This window comes from Limanda limanda, chromosome 22, assembly GCF_963576545.1.
Source record: "Limanda limanda chromosome 22, fLimLim1.1, whole genome shotgun sequence".
NCBI classification, from domain to species: Eukaryota; Metazoa; Chordata; class Actinopteri; order Pleuronectiformes; family Pleuronectidae; genus Limanda; species Limanda limanda.
Genome location: NC_083657.1, coordinates 17,813,556 through 17,825,158, shown reverse-complemented (window position 1 = coordinate 17,825,158; position 11,603 = coordinate 17,813,556). Strand labels below are relative to the sequence as shown.

Genomic DNA, 11,603 nt, shown 5'->3' with positions numbered 1-11,603 from the left:
AGACCACATTTCTCCTGTATTAGCTTGACAACACTGGCTTCTGGTTAAATCTAGAATAGAATATCAAATTCTCCCCCTCACTTTGAGGCCCGTAATAATATGGTACCTCAAAGACCTTGTAGTACCTTATCAACCCACTAGAGCACTGCGCTCCCAGAATTCAGGTTTACTGTTCGTCTTTAATGTCTCTAGAAGTAGAGTAGGAGCCAGAGCTTTCAGCTATCTAGCTCCTCTCCAATGGAATCATCTCCCACTTTCAGTTCGGGGGGGGGGCAAACACCATCTGTACGTTTAAGAGTAGGCTTAAAACCTTCCTTTTTGATAAAGCTTATAGTTAGAGCCGGTCCAGGCTTGTCTTAGACCTGCTCTTAGTTATGCTGCAATAGGTCTAGAATGTCGGGGGGACACATGACACACGGAGCTTCTCTTCCCAGCTTCTCCTTCCTTTTCTCCATCCTTATCCGCAAAGAAATTATTATCTCATCAATACATGTTACTGACTTGACTTCTTTCCTGGTGTCCCTTTGCCTTATCGTCCGCAGATCAAGGGACGCGGCTGCTCCCTCATCGTGGATTAAGAGTCTCTACTAGCTTTCCCTTTTCTCTTCCCCCCGCACACACATATTGTAAGCTTCCCTGTACTCTATTCCTTTAATCTGTCCTCTGCACACACACACACTGTCAGCTTTCCTTTTGCTTGCTTCTTTTTTACATTTTCTTTTGGAGAGAGTTCCAATTTTTCCTTTAAGCATTCAAGTTGTCGTTTACTACAACCTCCTTTTTCGGGGAAACCCAATTTAACCTACTCAGTCATTTGTTTTAATAAATGTGGTAGAATTGGGGTCTTTCCCCGGTCTCATTCTGAAAGTCACGTTATGTTTGGATACCGCTTTAGAAGACCAGCCACATATTTACAGTCGGTTACAACAGTCGGCCAATGTAAGAGTTACAGTACTGAGTTTCACTACGAAATTTCAATATGGAGTAACGTCTACTAATCTGAAATAAAGCCAAAATATCTCAGATACGAATGCTGTGATCTTGTTATTTGGAGCCAGAGGGATTCTCATCTGTCTTCATGAGGTTTCTCCCCATTTTTATGATATTGAAAAAGTAATTAAAAATAGCAACTACACCTTTAATAACATATACATAACAATAAAAAACTACCTAAAATGACAGAAACCTTATTTGAGAAAAACTTATAAGGTGTGAATTTGGTCTTTTTAGTTTGCTCCATGTCCCATCTGCTAACATAGAAGTGAATATGTGGTTGGATGTAAATGGTAAACGGATGTAATTTAACACTTTTTTGGGTACACATGGTTCACCTGTCTGTGACATCATAGCTCACCTGTCTGTATGTCTGTGTTGCTCAGGCTGCTGTACAGAATGACAGTAAGGGCTGTCAGGTTATACTTGTGTGTGATATGCCTTTGCTTGGAGTCCACTGTTGACAGTCCACTAATTTTGAAGGCATGGATGCCTGATAAAAGGCTTGAGTCACTGTATGTTTAGTCAGACTGTAATATATTTTTTTTCATGATTACAGCAAACCCTTTTCAATGTACAGTACATGCTGAAAAGGTGTGTCCATGTGATCAAAGTATTCTGTTTATAACACAATAAACTTTATTATGTCTTAAAGTACAAGTTTTTATTCATAATATAGTGTTTGATGGGCATCCCCACCCAGCCTGTGAACTGCTGAGAGGTCAGAAAGTACACACACACACAGGCTCAGATATACATCCACAAAGTCACACCCAAAGAGAACACACCCTGTCCCTATCACTCAAGTTACTCATTTATACATTTGCAACATCAAGTAATGCTGCAATTCAGCATCCACACCACCCACCCAACACATCCACCTTGTTTTCCACACAGCACTCCCCTGACCCATCCGAGCCCTCTATATAGAGCTCTGTTCTTGTCTCTGCTGTCTTTTCTCATCTAACTAATGCTTAGCCATGGACACATTACAATTTCAAATTTTGCTCCTGTGGATGTGTGGCTGCAGAGCAGGCTGGGCACAGCACAGGTGAGTCAGTCCCCTAGGATGGTATAATAAATAGATACTAAATTAATTCATAATTTAAGATAAATCTAATCATGTAAACTATTTCTTAGACTTTGATAATATCAAAATGTTGTGCTTTTTTTTAGTTTCTGGAGACTTAAAACTGTACTTACTTTTAGAGAAAGGTTACAGGGTCACAATGTGATGTAGTATGTGGTCTTGGTTGGCAAACACAGGATCATATCTTTTTTAATTACGTAATATCATTCATTTGTATGCCATCTAACAGTAGTTCAGGTAAATCTACACTTTATATTCCAGGTAAATTTATATTCTTATACTTATACTTATACTTTTTCAAATAAATTCAACCTTGGTAATATTTAGATATCGATGTCTAAAGTGAGCAACTTGTAGCGCAGGATGATTAGCAGCTTATTCATGAACCAAAAGGTTGATTGTTTGATCCCTGCTCCTCCAGTATGAATGCCGATCACTGTTGTGTCTGAATGTGAATTATGTGTAATACAAAAAGCAATGCATCGAGAAGTGCTCTGTAAATTTCTGAATGTAGCTTGTAGTGAAAATCACTTTGAGTGGTTATTAAGACTAGATAAGTCTTGACTGTAGTTACTTGTAGAGAAATGTTACAAGGTCACAATGTGAAATAGTATGTGGCCTTGGTTAGATAGACTAGATAAGTCTTTACAACAGTTTGTTTACCATTTGTTTTCATGGCCATTTTACGTGTCTGCACCTTACTATAACTTTGAACTCACCTTTAACTTGAATCTTGTCCTATGTCTTCTTATCTTTTACAGTCTGCAGAACACACAAAGAGAAGATGGTAGGTTGTGTTGATCATCCAATAAATTGTTTGAATCTTCAAAACACATTCAAATCAAACCAAAATCATATCAAATTAATCCCTAATGCACATTTTAAGCAACCATAGTTGACCAAAGTGCCGTACAATAAGAGACGATAAAAACAATATTAAAGTAAAGTAAGAACCAATAAAGCAACAATAAGAGAATATAAAACCAAAATGAAAGAATAGTAAGAGCCACCCAGTAAGATTAAGATGAGTCCACAAATCAAACCCTTTGGCATACAATGGGCAAAACAGGCTAAAAACAAATAAGTAAAAGACCTACGACACACTTATTAAATGGCTGACTAATTTGATAGTTGAGTTAAGTTATTAATTTAAGCTTGGAATGCACTGTTTATACTACATTGTCATTGAGATGATGTGGACTTTACCTCTGTACAGCTTGTTATCTTCACTATCCATGATAAACAAACACTTTCACAATTTGCTATCTGTGTGTGTTTATATATGAAATATATTTCATATATGTATATACATATATATTTATAGAGACAAAGAGTCAGCGAGACATTTAGATGTAGATACAGATATAGCTATAAGTCTGTCTCATGTTCCTGAATACACTGTTTGATCAGAAGGGTACAATCTGACCAAGCCCCATATCACACATGTACACACTTTACCTATATCACTTTCACATCACAATAACCAACAATTATTTGGGTGGTAAATGACATGATATTGCATTGACATGACATGGAATTGCTGCTCTTCACCCCTAATCCTGTAATATCCATTTGTTTGTGTGTTGTGTTTGTGTTTCTCCAGCTGAAGTGCTGACTTCCTGTGACTTTAACCAGGACAGTCACCCATTCTGTAGGTTCACACAGGACACCGAAGACAATAGTGACTGGACCCGACATAAAGGTCCAACCCCAACAGAGGGAACTGGACCAAGCGGAGACTACCCTGATGGAAGTCAGTCCTGAACTTGTGGTTTAAAACAAATATTTCCTTTCTGTACATTTACTTTATTGACTCTCAGGCCATGATTAAATTGAATTTCGATTTCGAGGGTGGATACACTGAATTCTGATTTGGGATCAAATGGTACAGATTCTGTCTATTTCTTTTTGCAGATGGATTCTACATCTACCATGAGTGTGACAATGTGTCAAATGAGCAGAAAGCTCGTCTGCTGAGCCCAGCCCTCTCATCATCGGCATCTCAGATCTGTGTCCAGTTTGGATACTACATGTACGGCTCAGATAATCAGAATGTGTTAAGGGTTCTGGTCAAGAGCCTCAATGCAGAGGAAGAGGTCTGGAAAAAAACCGGAATCCAGAGTCCGTCTTGGCTGAAGGGCTCCATCACTGTGCCCAAACCTGGTAGTCAGAGCGTCACTGTAAGTGTCATTTAAGATGTTGCTTTAAAAATAAAGAATGGAGACTTACAGTATAGCTGACGATGGCAAAGGGGGCAACTAACATCCGTAAGGTTATTTGGTCGAGAAGAAAAAATAGTTGAAAAATGTTATAGTTAGGTATAAAATGTTATATACCGAAATAGCATACAGTCTACAGACAGATGCACTTAATTTAAGTCAGAAACAGTTTATCATTACATCAATTAAAAAATATATATACTTTTCCTATATTCAATTTTTTGCAGTTGTGCTAACATCGAGAATAACCTATCTGCAGTGCTTTGACAGAAACTGAATTGTTTATTTTCCTAAATAATTTGGAGAATGGAGGGAAAGAAATATCTCCTGAAATATCTTGTAGCATTAATTCTCATGCGTACAGCTGCTTTTTCCATTATATTCCGACATTGGTATAAAATAAAAATTCTGTCAAAATTTTAAGCATTGAGATACATCTACAGAATAACAAAAACCTTTTCCACATCCACTGTAATGCCTGTCCAATACACAATTAATGTGTGGTTTGATCCCATTCTCCTTAGTCTAGGGTTAGGGTTAGACTATAAGAGTGGATTATAAAAACAGTCAATTTACCATTTACCATACCTTATGTTCATATATAAAAATACTTGTTATTGCTATTGATAATACCTATTACAAGAGTATGACAACAAAGCAATTGACAATAGTCAATGTTTCATCTAAGTGTAGTGCAAATTTTAAACAGTTTCCACATTTCCCAAAAACGGGCAAACAGAAAATGTTAAGAAAGGCATGTTCAAGGTGCTCCTCCACACAGATAAGTGACTATGAGCATTAATCTTGTGTCTTCTTTAGGATGATTTATTTTCTCTCTGTGTCTCTAGATCGTGTTAGAAGCTCAGAGAGGCATCACCTCTTCCTGTGATTCAGCTTTGGACAACATTGTTATTACTGAAGGAGCATGTCCCTGTGAGTTTTCATACATGCACACACACACACACACACATGCACACACAACAAAAATTGCTGTCTCACCGATTCATCGTTTTGTCCACAGCTTGTGTTTCTGGCTGCGATTTTGACTCTTTTGATGACCTGTGTGGGTGGACAACGGTAACTGAGAATAATGATGTGTATGGCTTTGAGCAGTGGACTGGAACAACAGAGACTCCGGGCACAGGACCTGATGATGACTTCTCCAAACCTGGAAGTAAGGGGTTCTTTTATAAGTCTGTTTGGAAATCATTGTAAGGAAGTAGCGCAGTCTGCACACCCATTTTTTTTTTAATTGGTGTGCAGCATTCATTGAAGTCAAATTTTTCCTGCATGTTTACATGGTATTTATGTCTTGTCGAACGCAGCAGCTGTGACCACACGCAATATATTTTCAGATTATCTGTCCGTCCATTTCAATCTCATGAATTCAATACCTGAATATCTCTGGAATGTCTCAAGAGAGTATCTTCAATATATCACTTGGATTAAAACACTTGATTTTGGAATTGTTTAAAACTTGCACTACACTTAAATTAAACTGTTGCGGGTGGAAATCAAAGGCAGGAGGCGTCGTTCTCAAGTTAAAATTAAGCAGGTTTATTCAGAGGTCACAGGTCAGGAAAGTGCGGTGTCCAGCAATTGAATCATTCATGGGCCTTCAGTTTTTACGCAGTTAAGTTGCAAAGGAAAAGAAAAAAGTCGCTTAGACAAGTGCTATATAGTTTATATATTGATATACTGGGCGTGACAGAGGCTCTTTTTGGATTGGTCAAGACTAGACGGAAGCTGCTGCATTTACGCCGGGCAGTGCCTCGTTGGTCGGAGCACAAGGCAGTCCTGCCCTCTTTGCTCGTTGGGTCGTCCTCCTGGCGTCGCGTGATGATGACGTTGTACGTGCACGCCACTGTTGTGGCCACCAGAGGTCATAAGCACGTTGCCTGAGTGTGTGTGCTCAGTATATGTGAAGTAAAGTGAAGTGAAACCAGAGGTCACAGTGTTCCGGCCTCAAAGCATTCCAAGACTGACACAGGAGGGAGGACGTCTTAGAAATTAATATAATGAAGTGATTCATGGAAAACTGTGAGAAAAGGCATGCAAACCTCCTCTCAGTCTAATCTGCTGTGTGGCAGAACTCCCTGTTTGATACGGAGCATGAGAATGTTCAATCTTGCAACTTGCTGGAGATATGTGTGTGTGTATCTGAAGTTGAGGCGACGTAGTGTGTGTGTGTGTGTGTGTGTGTGTGTGAGGTTAATGCTCCAAGGACATGGTATGTGTATCTGACCACACGTTAAAGTGTGTGTATGTCAATAAAACCTTGATATTGACAATTGCTTTGTTGTCATACTGTCGTAATCAGTATTTGCAATAGCATTTAAATTTAGCATTCTCAAATTTACCATCTTGTACTAAAATAAAGTTGGGCAAAAATGTAATTGTGATGTGTTACTTTCTGCTGTTAATACATAGAATAAGACATCTGAAGAAAAAAAAGGTTAAATTTAGCATTCTCAAATTTTGCCCTTTGGTTGTTAAATGTAATGTATGTACATTATTGCAATCTTTTTATTTTGTTATTTTATTCTGAATGGTATTTATTTTTTTAACATTCAATTTGTAGCTGGTTCCTATATGTTGATGGATTCTTCCGAGGCCATCCCTCAAGTCAGTTCGCAGATCAGAAGTCCTCTATTGACCCCCAACTCAGGATGTGTGGAACTCTTCTTCCACTACTACCTGTATGGCACCAGCACCACTATGCAGCTCAGTGTCCACACCATCACCGAAGGTAAAAGACAACATTCATCATTATTTGCATAGATAGAAAGAAATAAAAACAAGAGGGCATGAACATATTTTCTTGGCTTAATTTTGGTTTTCTTAATACACAGATGGACACCTTGGACCAAGTCTTTTTACCAGGACGGGCAACCAGGGTCAAGGCTGGAAGCCTGCAGAAGTCCGCTACCTGGGAACTGCTGCTATTCAGGTAAATATTAGTGCTAAGTTTGTCTCATTATATCTGTATGTGTTTCCACACAGGTTTACACCAACTAATAAATAAATGAATACATTTTTTGTACTTGTATTCCAGTTTGTAATTGTGGGGACCTTTGGAGAAACTCCTCAGACAGATATTGCCATTGATGCAGTGTGTATCATGGCCTGCAAAGGTGAGAAACTGACCAGATAATTCAAGTTACTCTCTGCACCACCAGAAACATAAATTTGTCAACAGCTTTTTTCAAATATATGTTTATTTTCTCATTTATAGCTCAGCCAACCACTCCTCTTCCACCAGTAACAACTCCAGGACCAACTACACCAAAACCTACAACTCCAGGACCGACTACGGCAAAACCAACAACTATAGGACCAACTACGGCAAAACCAACAACTCCAGGGCCATCTACACCAAAACCTCCAACTCCAGGACCAACCACACCAAAACCTACAACTCCTGGACCAACTACGCCAAAACCTACAACTCCAGGACAAACTACGGCAAAACCAACAACTCCAGGGCCAACTACATCTAAACCAACAACTCCAGGGCTAACTACACCAAAACCAGCAACTCCTGGACCCACTACACCACAACCAACAACTCCAGGACTAACTACACCAAAACCAACAACTCCTGTACCCACTACACACAAACCAACAACTACAGGAATAACTACACCAAAACCTACAACTCCAGGACCAACTACGGCAAAACCAACAACTATAGGACCAACTACGGCAAAACCAGCAACTCCAGGGCCAACTACACCAAAACCTACAACTCCAGGACCACTTACACCAAAACCTACAACTCCTGGACCAACTACGCCAAAACCTACAACTCCAGGACAAACTACGGCAAAACCAACAACTCCAGGGCCATCTACACCAAAACCTCCAACTCCAGGACCAACCACACTAAAACCTACAACTCCTGGACCAACTACACCAAAACCAACAACTCCAGGGCCAACTACATCTAAACCAACAACTCCAGGGCTAACTACACCAAAACCTGCAACTCCTGGACCCACTACACCAAAACCAACAACTCCAGGACCAAGTACACCAAAACCAACAACTCCACGACCAAGTACACCTAAATCAACAACTCCCGGACCAACTACACCACAACCAACAAGTCTAAGACCAACTACACAAAAACCAACAACTCCAGGACCAACTACACCAAAACCAACTACAAAGCCACCAAGTACGACATGTCTTTTTGAAACTTTTCCAATGACACTTGTTTCTTTGTTTCAATCTTTCTTGTCGAGCAACCCATTCATTTTACTTTCTGCTGTACAGACCCATGCCCACCTGATGCAGAGTATATAGAATGTGGCCCATCTTGTATCCCCACTTGTATTGAGCCCTCCACCAACTGTTCTGGATCCTGTATCAGCGGCTGCTTCTGCAAACCAGGGTTTGTCTTCAAGGGACGGCGCTGTGTGCCACTGGAGAAATGTGGCTGTCTGGATGACCAGAATAACTACTATGAGGTTATAAGTTGGAGATTATATTACAATATGCTTGTGCTTTTTAGGCTAAAAAGATTTAATGACAAAGTAATAGATAGTAATCAAGAAGGTTGTACAATGTAACTTTACTGATACAGTACACATCACCAATATTGATCCTTCTTTCAATTTTGTTTTAGCCTGGCGAGATCATATTTGGAGATGGCTGTTCAAAGCTGTGTCGCTGTGCAGGGAACTATACTTTACAATGTGTTGATAACTCCTGTGACCCAAGTGAAGAGTGTCGCAACATTGATGGTGTTGCAAGCTGCTATCCCAAAGGTAATGTCTCTGAAATTGCTACAGTACTTGGTGCTTACAGCTTGAAATGTGTCATTCAAGTTTCTTATTTATTATTCCTTTAGCTACATCCACGTGCATTGCATCTGGTGATCCCCACTACACCACATTTGACAAACGCAAGTACAACTTCATGGGCAACTGCAGCTATCTGATGTCAAAACCCTGCAACAAAACAGCTCTGCCATACTTTGAGGTCCATGCTGACAATGAAAATCGCTATAACTCACCCACCATCTCCTATGTAAAGGCCGTACATGTATATGTGTACATGGTGAAGATTTCCATTCTCAAAGGGGGCACTGTGCAGGTAAGAAATGAGAGGAACTAACACTCTTAAATAGGATCATATATTCAATCAATCAATAAATCTAATTTTATTTGTATAGCCCATATTCACAAAGAACAATTTGTCTCATAAGGCTTTAACAAGGTGTGACATCCTCTGTCCTTAACCCTCATATTGGTAACAATAGTGTGACAACAGTCACTATTGTCATATAATCATATCAACAATACCTCCCAGCTACTGATATCATTGGAGTATAATTCGTAATTGTAAATTCTATACACAGAGTTAAAAAAAGAATGCTCCTCAATTTTTCCTCTGTAATCGCTCATTAGGGCATTCATAAATGCTTTCCCTATACAGGTGAATGGGACCAATGTAAATCTGCCTGTGAGTCCGGCCCCTAGTGTGTCTGTGTTCAAGTCAGGAAAGCATTACACTGTGTCCTTAAACTTTGGTGTGACCGTTCGTTATGATGGAAATCACTTCATGGACATCAAAGTGATCAAAGAGTGAGTGAATCCTTTCGTTAATGGATGTTTCTAAATGAATGGATAATCAGTGAAAATGCTAGTGCTTGGTTGAAGTGACAAACAATGGTTGAGAATTAGCAAATTACAGTTTTAGATGACTTTCACAAATCACTAGGTATCTGGTTTTCTTGTAATATATAGCTTTCAGAATAAACTCTGTGGACTGTGTGGAGATTATAATGGAGATGCCAAAGATGACTTCCGTAAGCCAAATGGATCATTGACCAACAATGTCAATTCCTTTGGACACAGCTGGAACATTGACCCAGAGTGAGTATTACAGGGATAGAAACATACATTAATGATTTGACTGGAGCTAAAGGTCCAAGTTTGAATGTCTGTGTTAATAGTTAATTATACCTTGTGGTGCCACACTGATTGGCATGGTGGCGAATCTTGATGACTCGCCAAGAGGCTTCAAGCAGCTGTAACTTCCATGTTTCCACTCCAATCACTGTCAAACTTCATTTTTGTGATAAGGAACCTGCCCCGAAGAGTTCTATATAATATAAAATATACTTTAATAGTCAAAGCGTCCCAGGGTCATAGCTCCACCTACTGATCAGCTTGAAAATTAAGTTTTTGTAACTTTACTGTGCATTGTCCAATTGCCCCCAACCTGCTCCCACTTCATCATAGCCCCGACCTGAACAGATCTAGAGGAAGAATTTTTCTAAATGAAACCCTCCCGATAGATAGAGACCCTTACCAGGGAACATGAAAAGAGGCTGGATTTTCAAAATAAAACCCCCCAGATAGTTATAGGAATTTACCAGGAAACACAAAAGGGCCCTGGATTTTAAAAATAAATCCCCCCCCAGATAGTTACAGAAAGTTACAAGGAAGCCTGAATAGAGGCTGGATATAAAAATAAAAGTCCTGGATGCTAATAACACCTTACCAGGAAGCCAAAAGGAGGCTTGATTTTCAAAATAAAATCACCATCTGGTTCATGTTATAAAGATGCAGCTTTTATAAAATGTCTCTCTCTAGCCGGCAGCAAGCACTAGAGCTTTGAGTGGTCATCATCAGACTAGAAAAGCGCTATATAAATACAAAACCATTTACTAGGCACACATTCAAAAGTTCTCGGAAGGAATTTTCTAGATTATTTTGTGTTATGTGCTAAATATATGTAAAAAGTCCAATCATCATAACGGTTCTCAATAAAAAGCATTTTGGTGAGCATCCATTAGTAACGAACTAGACACAGAGCTCTTCTAACAGATTGTCTGGGTTAACAGGTGTAATAAGAAACCCAACACCACCATTCCAGGATGTGATGAAGAGCAGGAGCAATATGAGAGCTCTACATACTGTGGCATTCTGCTGGACAAAGACGGTCCTTTTGCTGTATGCCACCCCAGAGTCATCCCCAATGTAAATGCACACTCATTCACACCACAAATGCACAAACATATGCAGCACACACAGATGTTAAATTTTTCCCTCTGATGATGTTTTGAGAATTATATTGTACATATATGATAAAAAACAAGAAGACTAATTTCATTAAAATAGAAAAGACATTTTCTAGTGCTTGAGATTGTATCCCTCTGTGGACCAAAGCAAGCAACAATTACATTTTCTTTTAATCCAACCACAGGAAATCCACCTAACTAACAACTAGCAAAGTGGATTTGTGTAATTTAAATTACACAAGAAAAATGTATATACCCTGGTACAAAA

The 11,603-nt window shown here is 39.2% G+C and overlaps 1 protein-coding gene across 1 annotated transcript in view; it reads left to right on the top strand.

Annotated features, from left to right (window-relative positions):
- The first annotated feature begins 1,973 nt into the window (after positions 1-1,973).
- The window catches only part of zanl (zonadhesin, like), a 36,990-nt gene continuing 27,360 nt past the window's right edge, over positions 1,974-11,603 (top strand). The window contains exons 1-16 of the mRNA XM_061095892.1: positions 1,974-2,044; positions 2,845-2,870; positions 3,687-3,836; positions 3,998-4,263; positions 5,151-5,235; positions 5,324-5,476; positions 6,884-7,051; positions 7,155-7,252; positions 7,358-7,454; positions 7,538-8,482; positions 8,581-8,774; positions 8,933-9,074; positions 9,158-9,402; positions 9,745-9,893; positions 10,056-10,184; positions 11,159-11,294. Of these exons, the coding sequence (XP_060951875.1) occupies positions 1,974-2,044; positions 2,845-2,870; positions 3,687-3,836; positions 3,998-4,263; positions 5,151-5,235; positions 5,324-5,476; positions 6,884-7,051; positions 7,155-7,252; positions 7,358-7,454; positions 7,538-8,482; positions 8,581-8,774; positions 8,933-9,074; positions 9,158-9,402; positions 9,745-9,893; positions 10,056-10,184; positions 11,159-11,294 (3,054 nt within the window). The remainder of the gene's footprint in view (positions 2,045-2,844; positions 2,871-3,686; positions 3,837-3,997; positions 4,264-5,150; positions 5,236-5,323; positions 5,477-6,883; positions 7,052-7,154; positions 7,253-7,357; positions 7,455-7,537; positions 8,483-8,580; positions 8,775-8,932; positions 9,075-9,157; positions 9,403-9,744; positions 9,894-10,055; positions 10,185-11,158; positions 11,295-11,603) is intronic.